We start from the raw sequence: 26705 nt of genomic DNA on the forward strand, positions 1-26705 counted from the left end.
TGAAATAGATTGTTATACATCAACTGAGTCGTGCTGTTCGAATTTTTGCTTAAGCCCTCTAGTTATATGAAGATGAAGGTTAGCCCTGCATATTTATTTTTTCTTTTCAAAAAAGCACAAACTGTAGACCAGTTTCGGGATTATTGTCCCTCATCAGTACAGTGGAGTGTTCCACATCTCAACCGGAGGATGGTGTCCGGAACTGGAGGCCCGCCACAATGGATATTTTTCAATTCTCATCACGACGCGCCACCTGTCTCACCAAGACTGAACCAACCCTCACTCTGTAGAATCCTACACCGATCCATTGCTTACAATACCACTAACCTGCAGTCAATAGTACTATTCAAAGATATTACATATTATTGTGTAATATCTTTGGTACTATTCCACAGAACACAAATAATATACTACAGAGACAAACTCTGATACTACTATTCGCCAAGAGACTGCAGGAGAGTATAAAGGTACGCTCGTAAACCGCATACGATTGGGAATTGAAGACCTGGAGCCAGAAACCAAAGACTCTTTGCAGAAACTCTGCTGGAGCACACCAAATATTATAGAATCTCTATAATCTTTGGAGCACACACTACACAGCACTCCGCCGTCAAGTGCCGCGGGCACCACGGATATATCTGAAATGGAGACGACAATTCAAAGAATTTTCGTTCCATTAATTCGAGCTAGACATGAATTAGCACAGGAATTTCCAGAAAGGCTAAAACATATATAAACACAGACTGTAGACCGGTTTCGGGATTATTGTCCCTCATCAGTACAGTGTAGTGTTACACATCTCAAATTGCTAATTTAATCATCTTTGATTTGAAGCAACCTAACTCTTCAACGGAGTTATTCCGGGCATGACTCAATCCATTAGGACTTTTCGTCTTCTTTCGAGCTTTTGAAGCTTTATCCAAATGTATTCTCATTTATCCTGTATAGTAATATTATATTTTACTACCCATTCATAGTTTTTGTAAGAAATAAAGGATGATTTGGGCCAGCCTATAGGTGGTTAATCTGCCTCTGAAAATATGCGAAGTTAAGAAGGAATATTTGAAACGTAGTAGCGCAATGAATGAAGGAGCTTCCGATATTTGAGCGTAAAGTTTAAAAATGTTCTTGAAACATTCTGGAAGTTAGACCAATTTTACTTTCAGTAGTCTTCAGCAAAGAAAGACAAATATCTCCTTAATGAAGTTTCAGCATTTTCATAATGTGAGGCAATAATTAAGTACCTACCTACCTACAATATTATATTTTCTTTTGAAAGAGCACAATATAGGTACAATCTTAATTTTGAATACTCATTATACAAATATGGTACATGTAACGATATGGCCATATATATGGGACATATTTTGTTAAAAATAATTATCTACGCCTTCATCGTTCCAAATCCCAGCAGTATTAGAGCTGAGAAAATGGCGATTACGTTATCGTCATCTTCCAAAATCTTTTTAAGTGATTCCCTACTAGAGGTCTCGGTTCTAGAGAAAAGCCTGAGTAAATCCATCAAAAAAACTCGGCGAAGTACTCCAAAAAGAAAATATTCGTCATTTTCGTTATAAGCTGGATGTTTATAAGGCCTATTATAAGGGGTGAAAAAAATATGTATATTTCCCGATTGGTTGTTTACAACGATTATAAAACAATCGCCCTTCCATGTATACCTATCATCAGTTATGTAAATATTCTATTCTCTACAATAATAAGAACATGTACATATATCAATGAAAGAATTCGCATGTAAATGATGCAAAGTAGGTATAGGCACCCATTACCTACGAACTTTTCATTCCTTGCATATATTCGAAGTTATGTGGTGTTCATGCAAATAGCCTAAGTATTGCGTTCATTTGTTAGATATTTTAAAAATCTAAATAGCGAAAAATATCCTGGTGAATATTCAAATTTTTCTGTTTGTCATAAACCTTCATCCGGATAATGAATAATCTAATAAAGAAGCATTTATATTTGAATTTCATGAATTGATGTGGCCGATATATTCCATGAAAATCCATAACTTCAAACTAGACCAACTAGAGATGCTGAATTACCTACATGGTTTTCTCTAGGATGAGTTTTAACCATCACAGTCATCATACTATTAGGTATGTATTATATACCTTCATCACTCAAGAAGTGTGATAGCGCTACACATGTAGGGACAGTACATATGTTTCATATAGAAATATCGATAATTTTTGAGAATAAAAATAAATGAGCGAAAAAAAAATTCTTATATGGGAGGGTTAAGAAACAAGAAATTCATACACTCTGCAGTGCACTTTCTATTCCTAAATAATGAATCTTTATCAGCATTTTGAACACTTTCGTAATCGTGGAGAATTTCTATTATTATGCACACGAAGAAAAGGTATATAAAAAACAAGTGTATGAAGAAGACCGTAAGCCAAACAAGAGTGTCATAAACACACAAGTGTCATAAATGTGCTAAATAGCATCGCTCACATGACCCGCCACTATATCACAACGTTTCGCAGCTTTGGCATCTATTTTGTATGTTTTCTATCGACAAAATCTGAAAGACGTCCAATGAACTGCGTCACAGGCGTCAACGATGTAAAAATACTTTTTCATTCTCGACGCTGTTCGACGAGACGCACAGCGTCTTTGAAAGGTTATTTAGTTTCTCTCCGTCCATCATCGCGCAATTTTTTTTAAACCCGAAAGTGAATAAATATATTCGGCAATAATTTCCCCAGTGAAAAGAACATATTATCGCGAGTTCGAATTTTCCCGATCTGTGCGAAATACATTTCCGTTCTACGGAAGAGAAACGGGTGAGATTTTTCTTTCCGAAGATGAATGGAGATGATGATGATGGTGTAGGATTCGTGGCAGAGAGTCACTATCTCAAGAGTCCCACAATTGCACAACAACAGGCCATGGCACTTCTGCAGGTGCCCAGAAGGGAGGGGAGGGAACCAAGCATGTCCTCAAACCTGAGTGATTTGGATGTGCCAATTTATTCTTCGGAAAATTTGACCACCCAACTTCCCAGGAGACAGTTTCATGGGGTGAGGATAATAGTCTATGGAATTTCTCACAATCTATATTTTCACCTGTTGATTCACATTCGAAAAATTGTTATTATATAAGGGGACAACGAGAGATTCGTTTATTTCGCTGAAATTTTTCGATGTGGGTACGTTAGGGCTAATTTGACGTAGAAAATGTTTCATTTATTTTGTCCGCTTTCTTTGCCTCAAAGCCGTTTTGGTTAATTGGTTATTTTCGAGCTGTTACTCTAGAGGAGGTGTCTATAACCATATACGTTGCATAATATCAATAGAAAAACTTTGATCACTTTTTCTTTTTGAATGGAAAACTTTCCTCATGAATAGAGCTCAATGCAAAATCTATATAAATAAAGAATTAACTTCAATACATAGTATTTCTTCGAGAACTACATGAAAACAGCAAAATATCACAAAGATTATAGGTGTGCATTCAAAATCAGGAAAACCTGGTTGCGTGATAAGAAAATTACCTAACAATTCTTCGAGATAAAATAACTTTGGGACCCTTATCGCTACGTTCACTGAAATAAAGTTGGTTGATGTTGTTTTCGAAATTTTCGGATTTGAAATATCTATTGGTAGAAAGCATAAAAGATATTTCGAGCTCATAATACGCGATTATTGTGAAATGAAAACTTCATATTATGATTGACCTATTGGTCCTATTGTCACTATCTCATTCGAGTACCTACTGAATTGATCTACTGCTGGGGCTTGAATTTAAAACAATTAAACACTCTTGTAATCATCTTACTTTATTTCATTATACTATATAAGCAGTGTTCCTACTTACCTCTTGAATTAACACCGATAAAACAGGTTTTCAAATTTTCGATAAAGGACGATGAAAGTAGTGAAGCAAAATCAGGTCGCATCAGAACAATGATTTCGATGTGACTTTTACACATTGCAAAGAGTATCTGATACTCCTTGCCCATGGAGCAACTGGTGCAGTTGGCCAAGAAAATGATATTTCTACAGAGCCGGCGAAGCGTTCATCAAATTCATTGGATACATGTAGAATCTTTTATAGAAGTGAATATTTTGAAGGAAACTAAGCAGAGTGAGAGAAGTTTTCCGATTACGAGAAATCCACATTTGTGTGTGGCTTCTCAGTTTTTAGTCAGACTAATATGCAACAGGTCCATGCCTCTCGCACCTGTGGTATGTCTCCTTACTAGGATTGAAGTCCAAATTCTGGTGGATCTTAAGTAGATATTTACTGGCAAAACTTCGAGTAAACATGAAAGCCAAACAAAATGACTTTCCATTACGCTAACATATGACTAGACTTGAAATTCGCCAAATATTTCGCCAGCAATAACTCAGGCACACCCGTCATTTTGACCAATGAGAGCTCGCACATCCACGCAAGCCTCTATCGATTTATTAATAGGCCAGCCTAACCTCATACCAACATATTGCAACAACGTCTACTCTGTAATCTGTGAACAACGTTCTATCCTTGACTTCCAACAGAGCGTGATGAAGATAGCCAAATATACTACTAGGATAAGATACTGATCGGCTTATCCGAAAGTTTTCATTCAATTGGCTATACGATCATGTTCAGAGATTCGGATGACGTCACAACTGGGTAGAGGTCACTGATAAGGTCAATTTGCCACGCATTCGTGGTGTTTGTATAAAAGCCGGTTCTTGAAGAAGTTGGAAATTTTTTGGAATTCATTGAAGAAGGGTGCGTTTTGTGTAGGTAGGTATAGTAGGAGTGTCTGATATATGCACGTTCATGTATAAGAATGTTAGTTGAGATAGGCGATGTACTTCTTCCTGTCTATTTAATTTCCGAGTCCTTATGTTAGCAGCATGTCAGGATTTTCTTGGAATAAACTATGGATACGTATATCTACTCATTTGTTTCATATAATTGTAGATGTAGGGTATCATTCTTATATCTAATTTAAGAGGGTCCAATTCTCTCAGACCAGCATGGAAAATGTTTCAGTATGTTCTCTTCATACTTCACATGAGGATAAACAGTTACACGAAATCCTCAATATTCACCAGAATGTTTCATGAGCTATAATCTCTCCAATCATGCAACCACCAAAAAGACTTGTTGACATTTATATATTCGTTCAAATAGTCTTATGAAATATTTGAAGAATTAATCTTATCTATCCTCTCATTGCTTGATCACCATCGTATTATGAAAAGTATGGATTGGTTAGTGTCCCTTTGATTCTTGCTTCATCATATTATTCCACTTGGTCTTATATTAACGCATTTCCTTCTTTAATCCTTGGACGCAGCATTTCTACAAATGGAGAGTGAGGTAGGATTTTCAACTGGATACTTTTTTTTGTATTAATTAAGTGTCTTGTCGATTTCTATCATTATGCAGCGTATGAAAGGATTGGAAGTGGGAGATTCTGACGATACTTCTGCATCTACCGGTCCAAAAAATCAATGGGTAAGGCTTGAATATGTTCGATTGTTCGGTTTTTTGAGCAAGAAGAAATTCATTGGGATTCTTCTATAAGTAGGGATATTGTGTTTGATTATATGTAGTTTTTGCTTTAGATGAACACATTCTGGACACATGGATGAAATACCTATGTGAAAGATTTGGGAATTAATTTCAAAGATAATAAGACTGAAAAGCAAACGAGTGATTATGGAAATGAATAGGTCTTTTTTTATTATTTATTTCATTATGCTTGTGACGTGAGCCTATCATTTTAGTTTGAGAACTACCCTAGAATGTTTATTTTACTGCTATCCCTATATTGACCCACATTGTATAACAGGAAATATCAAGTTTCCAGTAGTAATAGATGAAAAGTTACAAATTGTGCCAGATATATGCGAATAATAAAAATAATATGGGCATTTGTGGAAACGTTTCATGATCTGATTTTCCCAAAACTGCTGTACTTTTGATAGAGCTTGAATCATCCTTATCTTAATAACTCAAATAATCCATGAAGCCGTGTACGAAATAACCTTCTTAATAACTAATATGTCATTAAATTAAATTTTTCGAAACCCCTTAGACTCTTCGCTCTGTTGTTAGAGAGAAAGATGTTTTGATGATGACGTTAATTGAGTCACCCAATATATATATATATAGGTATATAAAAGGTATTTCCAATCCAACCTGAGAAACGTGCTTGGGATATTCTTGTATAGGTACCGACATAAATATTAATGACGTCATATCTATTTATTTCAATATCGAGAAGGGCAGCAAATAAATGAAAAAAAAAATAACATTTAGGGATGGCTGAAAAATGAGGTTATAAATCAGATGCTTATCTGCCGACCTAATCTATAAAAATTCAGTTTTGAGATTTTCGTCTCAATAATCAATAGGTGGTTGAAAGAGTACTCTGTATAATAGTGTATAATAAGAGTAATTATTATTGAACTACTCAACAGAAATCGTTGATTAGATTTTATAGATTCGAATTTAGCTTCAAAGAATATTCAAACGAGTTTGAAGCAAAAATACTTCTTTCGAACGAAGTATGTAGACTTTTATGTATTGTTTTTTTTTGCTTATTCCCATAGTTACTAAGTCATCATATTCTTAACAGTGGGAGGAATTTTCTGAGTATGGGAATTGTTTTCCGTAAAAAAATCCATGGTTTTATCTATTGAATATTCCACCCGGACTCACCGGAAATACAATTCATGGTAAATAAAGTCGTTATCCTTCATATCTTGCTTCTCGTAGAGGGAAGAAGACTGACTGAGTAACATCATGTGCATATAGAGCTCGTACGTGACAACGATCATTCATTCGTGAACAGCTATAGATTCTTTCACTTTGAAGTAATTACAGGAATTGAAAGCCCTCTTCTATTCATCATCGTACATTGAACTTGAGAATTAGTTTCAGTTAGTCTAGATTTTCCATCAAGAATTGCCCGTAGGTTTTAATGGGAAGACCCTTACAATGCAATCGAGAAGCTTCTGAGAATCTCTGACTGAACGAATCAATATTTCCAGGAATGAATAGGCAATTTCGACAAATTTCTCAGTGGCAGAATAGGTATTGACAGTGAATAAACGAAAGTATGAAAGTTTCATTTTTCATTTTGCTGATGATTCAGTAAGCGGAATGGTGTACATTAGAGTCATCAGACCATATTGACTATTTTTCATTTTCCTCTAGAAAATGTGCTCTTTGAACCCCTTGTTCATGAAGTTGCCGATAAAAAGATCAAAATCATTTGGATGTTTTCTGCTTTCCCTACTTGTCGATTGCTCAAGTCAATAAAATGGAATGAATTTCCTATACGTTATAAGATTTTTTTTTAATCAGCCAAAAATATTCTCCAAAGAACATCATTATGAATGAAACGCTGAGGTTAAATGTCTTTGACATAAATTTTTCACACGATAAACACTAAATTTCCTCTTTCGAAATTCCGTCGCTTTCATTTTTCCACTCTCTTCATAAAGAGCGCATGACAGAAATTTGAGCTCGGTGAGGGTGGCATGATACAATCTATAAATTTATGCTTCTGTCTCTAGGGATCGATATCGCCAGACTGGTATTTCAATTCAAAAATGGTGTTCATGAATAACAGCTCCAATTTCCCAAGTTTCTTCAATTCAATTATTCAATTTTTTTTTAATATAAATGGGAAAAATTGAAGAATTACCTATACTTCTTCATAAAATAAATTATGAACAAATTATCAATTTGATACGCATTCAAAAACTCAACCTTTTAAGACATCGAACACACTTTTTTTATTTAATTTCTTTCCCTATAAAATCCCTCGGACTGTGATGGGTATATACCTATAGTGTGTACGCCACTTTGACTTTTCATAAAGCACGAGATAAAGCAGCTATAGTTACAACAATAAAGTCAAAGTATCTCCAGAATAAGGTTCAGCATGAACTGAGTAATAAGTAATCGGATTGAGCATGTATGATCGCGAAAATTTTTTCGTGGATTTATCTTATAAGGGAGTTCGGAAATTCCTCAACGTATTGAGATTGCCGTTCAATCATAATGTAAATATACTACTAATTATTTGAGGGATAAGGAGAAGACTGCTAGTTCTATACGTATACATAATACAGAAATATTTAGGAAAATCGGCGATCAATTTCAATTAATACCCAATTCAATCAGAATCAAAATGAACACGGAAATGAGGATTTTCAAACTGTTGAAAGGAAACAATGACCTCCGTCTAGAGAATTTGTGAAAACGAAATTCAAATACATGAAAATAACAAATTATTAAATATAATAATAGACCTAATAACGTCTCAACAGAATACATTTAATTTTGAAAACTAAACTGAAAGTTGCGAAGAGATGGATGTGCCATAAACTTTAATATTTACCTCTGCGTTAATACTTCGTTTTATTTCTTTAAACTTTGGACAAAATCAAATACCTACATATGTATATCTACCTACACAAAATAGCACAAGATGAAATAAGACAAGCTGAGTAGGTACTTCGAAGTGAAATGTAGGTAGGTACTCGAAATAATTCGATTATTGTGAAATAAGAGTACTTACGATTTTACGAATAATAATTAAGTGAGTAGTTTGAGTAGGTCCTTGAGCAAAATTTATTCGAGTGCTGCTCATCATTCACTTTAAAATTCATATACTTACCCAAAAATAGATCAAAAATGAAAGTAATCAATATTTGTATCATTTCGTAGAATTCTAAAAGGATTCAGATAACAAGCCAATATCATTTGATCCTTATGGAATCAACTCAAATCTTGTTTGAGCAATCATCCAATGAAAGGAATTTATTGTTTTTGTATCACAAACCCGTATTTTCATCAGATAAACACTTGAGTTTATCGTTTTAGGCTTCGGTAAATTTTTATCTGATAATTCTCTGGAAGATCTGATAATCTACTCATTCCTCATAATTTTCAAAGGTCTATGACTATGAGTAGAAATTTTCGTAAAAATTTGCTGGTGGGAAGGAAACCTTTCAGGCCTTCCTTATTTGAATATAGTCAACAAATATTTGCTTTAGTACAACATCGTAGACTGCTTATAATATTTTCCACTCAAGGTTGGTGATTGCTTTCATGTACAGGGGTTCAGAAACTCTCCCACTATACATGAAATGACATTCTTGAATATACCATTTTTTATTTTGACTTATTCCAATAATGAAGCCTTGAAATCGAGCACGAACAAACGAAACAGTAGCCGTCCAGACCCTTCCCCCAGAACTCCTAGAGGAAATCTACGAAAATTGTTAGAAAAATCAATTTACATCCGAGAACTTCTTGCCCTAAGTTTCGATTGACATCGAGGCAGGGATGGACCCACACTATTTTTTGACAACCGCTCAATTTTTTTCTCACCTTTTCATTTATACCGTGTGTTATGTTTTATCACTATGAATACAACATGATCGCTTTATGCCCCTTTGTCCCACTCCTGTACCCAGGTATTGGTAGAAAAATTCATCATCATTGCTGGAAAATTGTGATCCGTGACTCGAATTGTCATTTTCGAACAAACTCAATCTTTTGAGATGTGATTCATTTTACATTCTTTCAATAGTACGGACTTTGACCAGTCGAAAGCCTTATCTACTGAGCTAAAAACACCTTGAACCAACTAGACAGAAAAGGGCTATCTTCAAACACTCCAGATACACTTCCTCATTATAAATGAGTCACATCTTCCCATCACATAATTATTAATTTTCATGTACAGCTATCACCATAAACAAAGGAGGATAGTAGATTGGTCGACCCTGCATATTCCTATCTACAACTGGACTTCGTCGTATCCATTGAATCAACTTTTCTCCCCCCTTCGTTCATTCAAACATCGAATATCCCGCCAAGTCACAAGCACCTATTTCAGTTTTCAGTCCAGCTTGGCCTCTCAAAGCTCTTCATAAACAGGGTTTCTTACCTGTCCCGTAAATTGTTTTAATGACAGCTCGAAATTTGTGGCGTGTTGACTTCATTCTCGTGAATTGATCAGGCATTCGGTTATCATATGTGAGATTTTTGTGCTGTGAGAAAGTGCTAAAAATTTGGAAACATGATAGGTGTTGAGGTAATGTTGACATATAAAAAAAATCGAAATTTGAAGTTGTTGGAGACTTATGACACATCCTATAGAGTACTTCCGGTTACTTTCGAATTGAATGATCGAAAAGTTCAAGCATACTGATAAGCCCATTTCGAAATTTAAATAAATAAAAATATTAATTTATAGCCATTAATTATTCAAATGTCGAACGTTATCAATTTTGCGACACTACTGATATAATTGTTGGTCAAGTTATACTTGAAATATACTCTTTGAACTGAAGTATAATATGAAATATATAATTCTTCGGCTATCAATAAAAATATATAGATATAGATATCACCATAAGTATGGAGATCGAAACTTTGTTTCAGATTTTTTAAAAAATCTGAATTGCTAGAATTTGACACAATTGTTCGCTTATCCAGTTATTAGTATTTACATTCTCGCAACAAAATTGGAGAAGTTGATGTCAATTTCATTCTCTGACAATATTTTGGTTATTGAAATTATGCCTACTCGGATGCCTCTACTTCTTCTTTAAATGTTTTAATAGATACTGTGTATTTGAATTTGTAGTTGGTTAATTGGATATAATAATTATTCTCACTCTCAGCAACAAGAGGTTAGGGTTGCCATTTAAAAAACTCATTATCCTATTACTCCTCCTAGAGAATGTTTGCCAAACACCTGAATTATATGTAGGTATATGAAAAGTTGCGTCATTTGAATTAAGCATTGATCTCTCCGAGCATTATTCTACAAATAAGCAAATACCGAAGATATGAATTTTGTGCGTTGCTTTTTACTCACTCTGTATAACAAGAAATTGTGTTAGCATTTCCCTAGAAAATAACCAATGTGGTTCAATTCACACTAGCATGACATGAAATATTATCAAAACTATTTTGTTCTGCATTTTCGCGAAATATAAATTAAAGCTGATTATACGTATGAGAAAAAATTGTAAATTTCGCCTATATTAGGAATAGGTAGTTCGAGATCAATCTACTCGAATTATGTGGAATTGAATTTTGCAAATTTTTCAACTCTGCTAATCCATTGTGACTATTGTTGAGTCGAATAATATGTGGAATTCCACGATCCAACGGTATTTTAATTCCGCGTGAAGTACAATAATAGTCATAAATTCTAGATCTACAAAATATAAACCCCATTTGACCATTTATATACGTATTTATTAGGTACTTATCATTATTCCTTTGTGTTCTAGGTACTATTTGTTGTTGAAATAAAATTATTCCTTTTTGCAATCAATTCACCCTATAAAAATAACTTTATGGACTATTTTACAATGAAATTGGTTTTCATGTTACAATTTCAAATGCTGAAACAATGACAACAACGAAAAGCTAACTAATTGACACTATTTTTCGATATTATGGTCATCCGTTCTGAAATCTTGCATATTCAGTAGGTGTGAACCAATTTAATCCTATGTACTCAGTTTTGTGTTAAATTAAAACTATTCACAAACTTACGACATACTATTCAAAAAGAAACATGATTTCATTGAAATATTTTCAAAAATTGGGTACCCCAAAAATACTTTCAAGTTTGTTCATTGTACACCCATCAAATTCTCCCAATTTAATCATGATTGATTCGAGTTCCCCTTCAAATAATTACCAATTTGTCAACGCGCTGTTTGTTCAATATTATATTAGCGTAAATTGGCGATTATTGACTTGAAATTCAAATTTTCACTGTTCAAGGCCAATCTAATTGTGATATATTCAACAATTTCCTTTGTTGAGACAATTATTGTACATATTTAGTTCCGAAGTTGATTATGCGTGCGTCAAATCAAAAATAAATTTCGAAGTTGAAAAATTTTGAATATTTGCTGCATCCACCTTCAATTGACAAGGAATTTATGAACTGTTGCCTCTTTTAACTCGGATCTGAGAAATTATTTTTATTGAGAAGGTATATTTTCTATATAAATGAACTTTGACCAATTTTTAATATCCATAGCCTTATCGAAACATTAACGATGAATTTTGATAAAGGCCGAATTCCAAAACATCAAAACCTTATCGACATAAAGCTATTATTATTTTTGTTGGCAATAAAACAGACTACATAATTTGAAAATGCAGGGGGTGTTTCCTCCTGAGGAGTTTTTTGTTCATATAAATATTTCAGGTAGAAAGCTTAATCCAAATTGATTTGAATCGTTCTTTGTCCGATGCTTGTAGTGTGTAGCTACAAAATATTTCAAACCCATGGAACATGCATTATTCATATCGGAATATGTAGATAGTTGGATGCTAATAGCATCTACGTCAGATCCAAAATAGGTATCATATATATAGTGATATCATAATAACGATAAGATAATAATAATGTTTATGACTAAAAATCCGATCTAATTATGAAACCAAATCTTGAAATCAAAGAATTGTTAGTATTCAGGAATGTTCTCCAGGGCGAAGTTACCTGATAAAATAAGTATTTCTATCATGATATGCTGTTACCATCCATATGGAGGCAGTTTGAACTGAATATCATTCAACCTAAGACAGCTTTGTTTCACCCCTTCCAAATGTCTAAAATTTTCAAGACGATGTTAATTCTCTTTACGAACGAAAAAAAATATCGGCCCCCCTTCTAAATGAGGAATCCTGAGTTCAATTAATATCTCTCTTTAATCAGTGGTATATGGACATCAAAAATCGATGCATATCTATTATTATTGGAACCCAATCCCAACTTGATTTGTACAGATACCGTTAAACGTTTCGCAATAAAACAACTTCATCATAAGTCATTCTGGCACTTAAAGAACCTCCGTTTTCTGTTAGATATCTCGACATATCTTGGATGTCCCAAAAAGAAGGTAATCGACAATGACACTGTTGTGAAGGAAATCAAATTGATTTAATGGTTGTGTTTTGACATGTAGAACAATAAAATTTCAATACAAGCACCAATTTTGAATGAAAAAGACGAAAAAAGATACAGAGTATATGACCAGACTTTGTCCAGACTAATATATTTATTACGGTCTAGGTCATAAGTCTGGATGTCAACATAACTGATCTTTGGATCTTGTTGGTTACAACAAGTGAGGAAAAAGTATCTTTATCTCGAAACGGGATTCACACTTCATTCTGAATGGACTCGAGTATAGACTTTTGATAACGTTAATATACAAATTTTGTTTAGAAAACGTCAGATAACGTTAAAATTGTGCGAAAACCTCCAAAGCCCTAATTCAGAGACCAGTATTGGTTTTCAACGTGGATCTTATTGGGAAACAATTTTCAAGTCAGTGCTCTTTGCATTTGTAGAAAAATTTCATCCTAAAAGAACTTTCATTTTTCTATTTTCGAATAAATAGGTCATTAACCCTTTCTTGCTTATAATGAGGTACAGTGTGTATCACGTAAACGGGTGACATACTAGGTTTTGTGACACATTCATTAAGCAAAATGAAAGTAACCCATTGATATGATAGTTTTCACGGACTATCCATAGATATGTTATTGAAAAAATTATTGAGTATAAAAATAAAAGTGCTTGAAATGAATATAAAACTACAATAATTTTTCGAAATTTGTATTAATTGAGCATTCAGAAAATGTGAGGAAAATTTTTACGAGGATATTGTGCAAGTAAAATTTTGCTGATTTCGGGAAAACCAAGTTCAAAGGAAAAATTGTTTCCGATAGCCAAGGGCTATCTTGCGGTATTGTTCAAAGAACAATACACTGTACAATGTTCCTATGACAGTCCAAGAAACATTTTAAAATTTTATTTCTCTGATTTATGTGAATATATTATGTAATATGTTGAATCGAGTGTTGAATAAAATGATGAATCTGCAAGTGAATTATTTTTGTAACTTCATGAGATTCAGAATTCAGAAATTAGTTCGTGGTTTTCCCTATTAGGATGTTTTTCAGTATTCCCAATTATCTTGGTATGTGTTTTTCCGAACTCTCAAGTATTGAATTGTTATGCCAATTTCATCTCTCAAGTAATCTCTATTGGAAAAACAGAACCTTCCTATATTGCAATGTAATTCCAACCAAAATTCACCATTATTTTATCACAAAGATTCGAATTCGTATCGTTTTACAATAAAGTTGCTTCATTCGGATTTTTATGGGTTGTTATCTTTGTGATATTGCGTTTCAACATATTTTTACATTTATTCTCAAGTTTATACACCCGAATCGAATCAATTCAGCTTGAACAGGCTGATTCTAATTGGATTTTACAATGACTATTTCACAGTTTCACTGTGAAACCAATTTCGATTAGTCGGCAGTGCAACGAGAAAAATTTTTGGAATCCTCTAGAGTTTTCACTAGGATAGATGATAATTGAGTGCAATTTTCATATGGAAATCGATCCAAAACGTCAGGTTTGTTTTATACTGGACGTGTAAAACTTTCGGCGGATACTGAAGTCGATTCCTGAAAACGAAAATTTTTTTTGTATTTTTGCTAGCAGTTCTACTACGTCCATCAGATTTTCTCTCCTATTTGCCTTCATATACTTTGTCAATAACTCTTTTCATAACGACGAAATATCCAATTCATTCCTGCAAGAATCTGCAAGTTCACCTTTACGTCAATCTCACCGCATATGACAAATATAGATATCCTTTATAATGGCCAACCCCGATTAAGCGATTTGTTTGCCTCTTCTCTAGAAAAATAGTATACAAAAAATTACAGTGGATACACATTTTTCAAGTAACAAATTGTTCTAAAACACTCGTTAGATAAAATCATTCATTTACTACTCCTCCGTTTGTGAAACAAAATTATGACTACTATCAATAAAGAAGCTTAAAACCTTAGGAAGTTCAAAAGGTGAGGAACAATAGGGGGTGGATTAAATTCATCTCATTGTTCTCACTCGACGTCATATTCAAGTGGGAGATTTATTTTATTATGGAAATATTGTGTAAGTAGAGATAGATGGTCTCGGTGAACATCCCAAAGTTTTGAAGATTACGGTATTATTGAATACTTGTGATGAAATATTCTTCATTAAACTGAGTGAAGTAAGCAATAAACCGAGCAATAAACTGAATGGAAAACTGTGTAGTGAGCTTGATGATAAGATCAATCGTTTTTAAAAAAATTTAATGATACCAATCACATAATCCATCAATTTTTCTGATAAAACTTATTGAAAGTAGAAAATGGATTTGAGTAGTGATTGAAAAATTTCCCAAAAATATATTATAATATATGATATAATATAATTTTCATTTCTGCGGATATTTTTCGATTCCCACCAGCACTCGAATTATTTTTCGAAGAATCAATTAGTTAATACTACCATTGAGTATATTAATTCTCAATGTTACTACTTAGAACTCACCACTATATCTCATTATCGGAAAAACTAGATACCAGCTACGTAAACGATATTTTTTCGACTATATTGTGTTCGCCGATTTTTTGTTTTCTGTAAATTTTATTGTTTCATTTGAAATATGTAGTATTGACCATCAAAAATTAGCTAAAAAAACATTAGGTACTTTTTACTTCTTATAGTTTTTCATTTTTTATATATATATTTTCGTCAATCAGATGAAAAAATAATATACTATTAATATAATACTATATGGCTCGAAAGTGCTTGAATTCCGAGAGTGGTGATTGGTTCAAAAAAAATCTAGAAACTTAACAATTTTGGTATTTTATTTCAAAAGAAAAAAATTGAATTATTGTCCAAGCAATTTCCCAGAACCATTTTTCTTTCTGTCTCAGTCAGAAATATTTCGTGTCAATAAACGTTATTTGAATCGTATCGCACACAAGAAACACCGATTGAATCTTCAAGATCGATTGAAATTAAAGATAAACTTCACCAAGATATCACTAATTCAGCTACCTTGATTTTTCGATTAATGCGATACCACTTTTCGGTCAATTCCTGAATGAATTACAAATCAAAGACCTCCATTGTTCGAATTCCATCAGCCAAGATTCATGAGCTCAATAAACGAACCTCATTGCAGGGAAAACAATCGGAATCAACTTGATGCAAACGGAATACATTATGACGCTATATGCTTGCCTCTTTTTTCCACCAACCAACAAGCAGAAATTCCTTTTCGTCACAAGCGCTTCCTTAATTTATTTATTTAATGATAACACGCCCTGATTAATATGTAGTTGAGACTCAACAGCTGAGGTATCATTTGGTCTACCACATTAAAGAAACCGCCAAGGAATTTAGTTTTTTAGTGAATTTTATAATTGAATTTAACAATCGTTATGGGTAAAGGTGGGGAATATGAGATCCATCATGAAAATGTCATTTTCAAGCCAGAAATCTTGAATGGCCAAAATAAGGAAAACTCTGGAAAATCTTTCGTAAGTAACCACTTACTATTTTAAATTCAAGATAACACCAACGAATTATTCTCGATTAACGATAATACCTAACTTATTTATATTTGAAAACCGTTTTGTACTGTATTGAATATTTAATCCAAACGTAAACAAGCCTACAAAATAATAAAGATGTATCCAGAGATTAGACTTCTTGCAATCAGGATTCTTTCAACGGGTTGAAGAAGGAAACTATTTTGTCAAATATAACAGAATGCAATAAAATATTTTACAATAAATTCATTTCATCATAAAATAATAATTGTAAAATAAAATTAGAACATGAACGGTCCCTCATTTTTTAATCTTTGGATGTTATATACATAAACACCTTGGTTGACAATTCAATTCGAGATTGGTCATCATTGTTTTCAAGAAATTTTCATTTATTTTGTTTTCATGAGTAGGCATCAAATTGTAGTAGATATTATTTCACATGATCAAAAAACCTATATGTACTACTATTTTATCTATTTGAAAACAGGTGTGTCTGTTCAATTAATTAATACGTGCCTATAGGTGCTTATATCCGGTATAAGTTAACGGTTTCATGAAATTAATCTTCGTGATATCAAACTTGAATATTCGGTAAATCCAAAAAATTAATTTTATTATTAATAATTAATCCGTCAACCATTCTGATTCCAATGACCTCATTATATTTTCTAGTTATAAAATATAACAAATCATTTTTTAAGAACAATTTTTCATGATTGATCTCTGATGATTTGATCTCAGTAGTTGTTGTTGTTTACATTTCAATCATATTTTGAGAAATTCTTTTCTGTCGCTAATCACTAGTTCATTAACACCTCTTGCAAATTTCAACTAATCTCCCCAATTGATTTAGTACAAAGATCATCAAACGGATTTCTGTGATAACCTTTTCGAAAACAAACTTAATTGGGATCTCAAAATTTAATAAATTAACAGCAAATCGATTCGACACCTCGACCTCAATTCACGATAGTATAACTTCGATAAAAATCACATATTTTGGAGTCATAATATATTGGCCGAACCATTTTTCTCAATCAATTAACTTGAGAGTACGCATACAGGGTGTAGTAGTGAAAGAATGCTCCGACCTAGATAGGCTTATTTTATTATTTAAATGTCTCCTCTCCTCTAATTAATGTTGCTGTGAAGGAAATGGTTTGATTATCAGTGGAAATTTTTCTGTTTGTTAACTTTCTCTCGAAAAGATTAATACGCTTCATTTTTCCTAACCACATGCTTCCTGGGGAAATGAGTTATTTCAGTTCTCTGAGCTCATTTCGCTTTTTCAAGATGTTAAATGCATTATCGTTCCAACGACGAGAAATCATCTGTAGCCTGTAGCAGATTATGTAGTTAAAGTTAATTAAACGTTCATTTCAAAATGACTCTCCAATGCATCGAATTGTATTGCACTGAAATGACTATCATGAGACGATGCATCGTAATTTGAAAGGCAATTCTCTTGTAACGGTCAAAAGCATCATTTCCTTGGCTGTTATTACCATTGAAGAAGATTCCAAGGGTGAACTGGGTTAATAAGATGGATGTGGAGAAAGTTTTGATCTTGAGATACTTTCAATGGATTATCGATTAGATATAGGATCTTCAGACATTATTGATGATCTACTAGAATAAAGACAGTAAACACTAAATTTTCTGAAGAGATTTATTGATTTCAATAAACTCAACAGATTTGAAATTTCCCATGCATGTGCTCATAGACAAGCTGCTACAAATTGAAAGCCCTATTTTGTTATATCACATTTGTTGAACAAATACATTATTTTCAGCCATATTATATAGGAAAATTCTAGGAAATACTTAGTGACCTTCGTATTAAAAACTGGTTGGTCTTTTGAATGAATGTTCAAAGTGTAGAATACTCTACAATTTTATAATATTATCATTTAGCAAAACTATTTGTGAAAATCATTAGAGAATATAAGTATGTTGTAATATCCTGTCGATTCAGAGACCGCTACATTTCTGTTTCGTATAGAATTTCAATCAAGTTTTCATTCGTTTCTTCTATTTCCAGATTAATGCTCTTCAACATATATATCGGTTACTCCGATCATTGAAAAAGGTAGAGAGCAAGGTAGACTTGATCATTTTATGCTGGGGAGATTTTTCAATGGAAAAAAAAACACTAAACGAAAATATTTTCCCCACGGCATACGTCAATCGCAAACAAAAATAGATTTTTTTCCATCCGAACCTTGGAAAAACGGTTCTTATAGCTCTCTCCGCTGCTGAAACATGGCCTTATCACCTGATAATTGAGGTGGGGTGGTATAACCCCCTGTACCTCAAAAATATCTTGTTTTCGTTTTTATTTTCATGATTTAACAATTGTTGTTATTTATCATTCAATAATCTATTATATTCATTGATTAATAGACAAACGTTAGTTATAAGTAACTATTTCAAGATTTTTCCCAAAATAAATGTAATTTCTTTGCCTCATAGACATTGTATTCTCATATAAACAATTTTTTTCAGGGTCTCAATGGAAAATTGGTATTTGCTATATCCGCCGCCTCTCTGGGGTCCGCTTTCCAACATGGTTACAGTACAGGAGTCATGAACAACCCACAATCGGTAAGACTATACCATCAAAAAACTGAAACTGCACTTAATGTATTCATTACCTACCAACCTACCAATTCACCTTGATACTGCATTATAGAATCCAGAAGTTCAAGTCGTATTAAAAGCGAAAGTTACCATTACAAATTTAATTAATGATTCTTGAATAGAATCTCTGGTATTTCAGATAATTTCGAAAAGCGGCTTTCCTATACTTGCCACACCTTGACTGGAATCGAAACCAGGCTATTTATGAATAGGAATCGATATCAGAAATTCAATAATTCGTCAGGAAATTGAAGCTTCTTATTCCAAATATGCGACAACGCCAACGTTCCTTGATAAATTATTTCAAAATTGATATTTTAGAGAAATACTGAACCCTAATCTTGTGACAGGTTTTGAATCTGATACTATATGAAGGTGTCTCGGATGAAATAGGAAACATATTCATAGATATACAGGTTTTTTTTGCAAATTTTAATGGAAACTTAAACCTTTAGATATATTTCCTTAGCGAAGTCACAAATTAACATGATATTTGAAAAGTAAATTATAAATATTCATGAAATGCTCCTAAGAATCGAAGTACCTACATATATAAGAATTGATTGAGTTTTTCAAAAAGATTGATCACACGATTCGGAGATTAGATGATGTATAACACTCATAAAAAAGAAACACTCAACTGTACTAAGTTAACATTTCATCTAAGCCATTATCGTAACAATGAACGAAGCCAATGAACTGCATCCGCGATTCCAGTAGACGACTAATCAAACAAACAATGGAATTAACATTAAAATTCAACTCGATTTGTTCACCGACAATAAAATCAATGGACTCAGTAAGCACAACAATTCTCAGAATAACTAAGTTCACAATTTCAGGAGCATTCTAATACGATTAACAAAAAAAGTATTTCAAAGTGTTTGGAAAGCACAATATAGTTTTAATAATATGTATCTCGAATTAATGACATAAATGCATTGAACTGAAGGGTATTGCGTGCTTCCTGCTTACTGGTGTGATGACGTCGATTTCATCATCAATTTTTTTTCGAACTGATGCATTGACAAGGTTGCATGACAAGGTTGAATTTGTTTCAACCTTCGCCGAACTATGAAGGAATATAGTTTATTTTAATGTCGCATTTTTTAGGTTTTGGAAGACTGGATGAGAGGGGTTCTTAAGGAGAGGAATGGTCAAACACCTGAAGATACTACCATCACCTTGTTGTGGTCCCTTGTTATATCAATTTACTGTGTAGGGGGTATGATAGGAGGTCTAATAACAGGTAATTGCATGAAAACTATCAGTAATTTTAGAGTAATTTTCGTATAATAAGTGGCTGTGTGCCATGATAAACAGATTATTATTGTACATAATGAAAATTTGCATAATTCTTGTAAACTTGAACATAAATGAAGAAGTGATTAATTGATGATGAAATAACCATGAATTATAGTCTTCCTAATAGAGAATTCCGATTCTTATACCTGAAAGTATAGTTTTGAATTTTCTAAAATTCGTGCTTATACAAGTCCCTTTCTAAGGTGTGATTAAAGTTGATGAAGACGAGTCAGGAATTATTTAATTTTTTCCAACAAAACCGCCCTGCGAAGATATGATACTACCAAAATTCCGTTTTTTGTAGTAACTTTCGAATTACTCAACCGATTCTGCTAGTTTTGAATTTGAGTTGATACCAATAGCACTAATGATTTGTTCCCAACACTCACCAAGTCTTCAGGATCGCCAAAAACTGACTTTGGTTGAAGATATCGGCGAAATTCCTCCATTCACATGTGTATGTTATCTTTGATTCTGCAGAAACAAGGTCAACCGGTGCAACATCGAAAAAATGTACCATTTTCGAGCTACACGCATCTTTATTTTACAAGTTATCACAAAAAAACTGAATTATAGGAGTAATGAAGTTTAGTTTTTTTCTACAAAAATGCGCCCTCATTTCAGAGTAATTTGACTATTTATTTTCTCGTTTTGGTTTTAATTCGCATAGTTTAAATTTCAATTCAAGATTCCGACATTACTCGAAACCGTAAACATTCCGGACCGTTTTTATTCCCTTTTCAGTTCTGAAAAACGCTGTAGCATGGTGAAAAACATCCTGAATGCGATAAGCAGAAGTCAAGGCATCTTCATCGACGCGAATTTTACCGATTATCGGATCATCACACAGATTACTCTGTAATCTGTGGCACATATCCTCCTGCTGGTCGGTCATTCTGTACTGAGTATTCGATTCTGTAATCAGTAGTGATTCCGTATTAAGTGGCAATTCAAATTCTCCAGGTCATTATCAATGAGAAGTTTGCTATTTTCCCTTTTTGAGCTTCTAGTTCTAGTGATTCTTGAAATTACTTTTCAAACGTTTAATTTGAGGTATGCCTACTTCCGTCCACTGAATCCTGCAGTCCGTACTTTAATTGGGAATCTCAGTTTCAATTTTGGCTGGCGTGCAAACCCGTTGGGAGCAGAAAACAGAGTGGAGAACCGTTTCCCAACGCCGTCCTTCGTTTCGCTGACCTGCGTAGTTTTGAAACTGAGCCCCGACTTCATTGCCGTTAAGTGTGAGTCTTGGTTCCGGCTTGCTGGCGAACACCCGCAGGACGTTTTAGATCGGATCCCCCTTTTTTCTTTCCATCCGGTTCACTCCGTAAATTCACCACTTTTACATCGCTGGTTGTTTTGCATTCCGAGGGAAATCCTTCTCAATTATGTTATATTGTTCCTATTCCACCCATTGTATTGCGCTTTTCACTTGACTGATTTTATAATAGTGCCTGTTGTGCTTATTGCGAGTGAACAAAAAAAATTTGTGAATTCTGATTTTGACTTTCACTGGTTGTCAATAACAAACCAGATAACACGAAACCCAGTCTTCTACTCGAAACCACAGGGGTAGTTTTGCTATTTGCCCCTTTAAAGAATAGCTGATGGCTCTCGAGATATCCTAAATCCTAGGTAACGCCGTTACAAGTATCATTTTGTGGCACGTCTTTACATAGTTTATTCATGCCTGAGAAAGAGTCCGTAAAACTAGGGCACTCTTTAGGTTAGAAATAAAAAAGAAAAAGAAGGATATGATCAGTAACATCAGTGAAAATCTTCAATTCAGTGATAGTAATCGAATAAAACTATTTCTCAGCTAGAGCTAGACATTATCTTCTTGTTCTGCTCCTTTCTACATTAGAGAAGAACGAATACTTTCAGATAAATTATTGAGTAAGATAATTTAAACCAGTTCGTGCACACCTGCAGCTCTATTCAGATAAATCTTATCCTGTAAATTTCTTATGGCGATTTATGACTTAGGTATTATAACTTCATGCAACATTACCTCCGTCCTAAATTTGAATCGGAAGCTTTCTCGTATAATTAAATTTTTGATTCAACATTTAATCCAATGAATATTCAGGTATCATAGCGGAAAAACTAGGAAGAAAAATGGGTCTGCTCTTCAGCAACATCTTCATAGTTCTCGCTGCCATCTGCACAGCAACCGCCAAGCCGACAAGCTCAATAGAATTAATCATCATATCTAGATTTTTAACTGGTCTCAATGCTGGGCTTAATGCTGGAATTACACCTATGTACCTAGCCGAAATATCTCCTACCAATCTGAGAGGTGCTGTCGGTTCCGTATACCAATTGGTCATTACGATATCCATCCTCGTTTCGCAGATCTTGGGTATACGCAGTGTCTTTGGTAACGAGGACTCCTGGCCCATACTTTTGACGCTGATCATGATTCCCTGCATATTCCAGGTTAGTCAAAGAAATTAATTTATTGAATTTCGCATAGAATGCTGTCGAACATAATGAAAATTTTTGCAGTGTTAAGAATCAGCAAATTGAACTTGAATTTTAGGCATGAGTATAAGGCCAACTTTCGAAAGGCCTACTTTGAATAGGCATTGAAAAATTTCCGTTTAAACTAACACTAGTGGAATCCACTAACTCTTTAGTTATACGATGGGTACCTCAATTCACTTAAATGCTTGATTCGATGCAAAATTTCCATTTCCAATTGGTGACCTCCGATTCTGCTATGAACGCCATAATGTCACGGTCAATGCTTTCTAGATTTTTATAGTTCGTCACAACACCATGGCTGATTTAAATTTGGAACGCTTTGACACCTTGGCCTGTCGCCCAGATCGTTGAATTCGTGAAAGGATTTAAATTGCAATGCTAAAATTAGATGCACAATATTGATTATGATTTCGCAAATTGGAAATTGGATATAAATGGAATGTTAGTTACAGACCAGAAAATATTCTTTATTTTAGGTTTGATTGTGGTGTATATGCCAACTGATTGAAGTTATGACAACTGTTGAATAACTTACGTTATACAGGCTGCCCTGACAGTGTTTAAGTGGCGAATAAAGTATATAAAAAGGAGTCACGAATATGCATTAATTTTTATTTTTTATTTTATTAATGAAAACATCGTTGACTCGTCTTTATATACTCTATTCACACCTAAGGAAGAATTACGTAGTGCTGTATATTCCGTTTGGAAGTTTTAGTCTAAGTACCTACTCATTTTCGAAATCTTCTTTTTGCAGCTTGCAACCTTCCCATTCTGCCCAGAATCGCCAAAACACCTCCTGATCTCAAAAGGACAAGAAGTTGAGGCACAGCGTGCACTCATTTGGTTGAGGTGTACCCATGAGGTTCACGAAGAAATGGAGCAAATGAAAAGTGAAGCAGAAGCCATGAAGCTTGTTCCGAAGGTCGCACTCACTGATTTAATAGTAAATGGAGCTTTGAGGCAACCACTCATCATTTCACTCATGGTCATGCTCGCTCAACAGCTCAGTGGAATCAACGCCGTGAGTTTGGTCAACTTTATAACTCAAAGCGTGGTTGAAAAACATTTTATTTGTGCTTTTAGGTAATCAACTTTTCAACCGACATATTCAAAACCGCCCATCTTAGCGAAACTAATGCGATGGGTGCCACTATGGGTATCGGTTTGGTGAACGTCCTCATGACTTTAGTTTCGGTGGTCCTCATTGAAAAAGCTGGTAGAAAAACTCTACTGACGGCAGGTTTCGCAGGAATGATTGTCTCCACAGTGCTTTTGACCATCGCTTTAACGTTTGCTGTGAGTATAACAAAAAAAAATCTGTTTGTACAGGGGAAATGATAATGAATGAAATTTCAATATTGCATTGACCCATTAGTGCTTATAAAAAGTTAACTAAGTATGTTCTTCCAATTAATAATTGTTCTTTTTTCCGAATTTCAGAAAGACTCGACAGTTGCAAGCATTTTCTGCATAGTCTTCGTAGTGCTGTACATAATCACTTTTGCAACTGGTCCGGGTTCAATACCATGGTTCTTGGTATCAGAGTTGTTCAGTCAATCGGCTAGACCAACTGCTGCATCCCTAGCAGTATTCACTAATTGGTTTGCCAACTTTTTGGTTGGCCTCACCTTCCTTCCTATAAAAGTGAGTAGAATTATTCATTTTCAGGACTCTAGAAGAAGTTAGGGTTATGTTTGAAACTTGAAACAATATTTTATAGTTCAACAACTAAAAAATACTAATCGCTCTGTTCGGGCATATTCACCACAAAAAAGCTGCCTTTGATTTACTGAATTTATTCAGTTAGAGAATCGTACCTTTCTTGGCATCTCTTTTTGCTCTTAACTGAATGCATTTTTTTTTCAGGATGCTATAGGGTCCAATGTATTCATCATCTTCATAGTCTTGCAAATCCTCTTTCTAATATTCATCTGGAGGAAAGTACCTGAAACGAAAAACAAATCTATCGAAGAGATTTCGGCACTTTTCAGGCAGAAATCTTACGAATGAAAGATTAAAGGCTTAAATATGCATCTACCACCATGAATGTTTAAAGCCTTCTACATTATTGATGTATCAAATGACTGAAGAATATTAATATATATATATTTGTGAAGCTATGTGACCTAAATATATTAAGATATTTATTTTCAATAATGTGAAACATGCTGATAGTGAAACAAGTGTATATAAAAATGCTAGTTAAAATATCAGCTAACTATTTTATTAATATATAAAAAAAATTATGGATGTTATCGGTGAAATGCATTTTCCCGAATGGAGAATTCCTCTTCCTGTCTCTCTTCTGAATGCATATATCAAATATTTTATCCAAGGATAAGCACGAACAATTTTTATGTTTAAGTTATTATTATTTATTCCATATGCGTGGATACAATCTTACAAAAAAATATTTAAAAATCTTTTTTTATTGATGAATTGATCGTTTTATTACTCGAAAAAAATTTGATAAATAGAATTATTCTCCTGTCATTTTACCTTTTTGAAAAAATTTATAGTAACAAGGTCAAAAGAGAAGGTGCCAAAACTATGCACCCTATTTGAAATTTCCTACATTTAAAGAATATTTTCGAAACAACACCTATTTTTTCACCAGCATAGCATGATCAGTAGTATTATTTGTGATTAATATAGATATATATCTAAGTTTTCGATGACTTGTTGTCGAAATGTTTTAATTGTAAAATTTTGTTAATTGATTTTTATAATTGCATATTGTAATTATTCTTAGGTTGAAACTTAAGCAATGATTTCATCAGGTCAACTAATAACATTGAAGCAATCGTATAATTCAAGAAGTTGTAAATTTATATCAGTTCTTTATTCTTGAAAAGAATGATTTTGTGATTTATTATAGAATTATGAATTCAATAAAATGTTGAGTTTCACATAGTTTTTTGTTTTCTTTTCCGAATTGAATGGAAGCTTCTGAATGCTACTGAACGGAATGAACCGACATTTAAATAAAAAAACGGTATCTTTAGAGCTCTCTCTCTCGATTGGTAATGCCTCAAGTACTTTCAAATTCTTCTAGCAATGTGCTTTTAACGCTATTGCAGCACTCGAAGAACATTGATGCTCCTAAGCCCCCAAAAGCACTTTTTGAAACATGTGTACCTACTTATTACTTCATGCATTATCGAAAAGACTGAATTTGTTATCCTGGAAAGTACCAACTCGTCATTTTCGGGAACACTTAAAACCACTTTTTTATGTTATAAACATATCAGATTCGACAATTTTGAGTATTGATGACAAGAATGAACACGACACAACAAAATATTTGAAAAACTTCAAAGCTTCGATGATAGTTGAAATTACAAGCTGTAGTAGAGTATCTACCTTACTAATTATGGAGATCAGTTACTTCTCAAAAGATCTCAATCAAAATCGAAAGGATCTTTATTGATATTTCACTTACTCAAAAATCAGAATTAATTTCATGAAAGCCCCCTTATTATCTTCGCCACTGAATCAGTCATTTTTTATCACCGGAAGATTCAGTTTATCCAAAAACTCCCGTGTACTAAATATTACCTATTCGAATCCGCCAAATTTTGTCAAAGCTATCGCAGTTTACTGGATTTTGTAGGTCTTGGTGAAGAGGCTCTATATAGCGCCCGGGGGTGCATAAGTTGCTATGAAATTTTCTTCATATTTTGACCCCCTGAAATATATGAAAATTCTATTCAGACAACCTGAATGAAAACGTTGTTCCAACTCAACATCTTTTTTTCCCCTACTCATAATATGAGGCCAAAATTTTATTTAATGTTCACAGAATGTTCCTCGCTGAGACG

General features: G+C 33.6%; 1 protein-coding gene across 5 annotated transcripts; it reads left to right on the forward strand.

Moving 5' to 3' along the window:
* The first annotated feature begins 2627 nt into the window (after nucleotides 1-2627).
* LOC123311159 (solute carrier family 2, facilitated glucose transporter member 1-like) lies at nucleotides 2628-25797 on the forward strand. 5 transcript variants are annotated; one of them, XM_044894959.1, is made up of 9 exons: nucleotides 5236-5349; nucleotides 5419-5487; nucleotides 18955-19053; nucleotides 20203-20338; nucleotides 22484-22833; nucleotides 23639-23905; nucleotides 23968-24180; nucleotides 24325-24528; nucleotides 24751-25797. In XM_044894959.1, the coding sequence occupies exons 1-9, from the start codon at nucleotides 5338-5340 to the stop codon at nucleotides 24892-24894; spliced, it is 1494 nt and encodes a 497-aa protein (XP_044750894.1). In that variant the 5' UTR covers nucleotides 5236-5337; the 3' UTR covers nucleotides 24895-25797. The 5 variants fall into 5 exon arrangements, with proteins under 5 accessions (XP_044750892.1, XP_044750896.1, XP_044750894.1 ...); XM_044894957.1 differs by lacking the exons at nucleotides 5236-5349; nucleotides 5419-5487 and adding an exon at nucleotides 2628-3050; XM_044894961.1 differs by lacking the exon at nucleotides 5419-5487 and having other exon boundaries at nucleotides 5201-5349.
* The last annotated feature ends 908 nt before the right edge of the window (nucleotides 25798-26705 follow it).

This window comes from Coccinella septempunctata, chromosome 4 (genome assembly GCF_907165205.1).
Source record: "Coccinella septempunctata chromosome 4, icCocSept1.1, whole genome shotgun sequence".
Lineage (NCBI taxonomy): Eukaryota > Metazoa > Arthropoda > Insecta > Coleoptera > Coccinellidae > Coccinella > Coccinella septempunctata.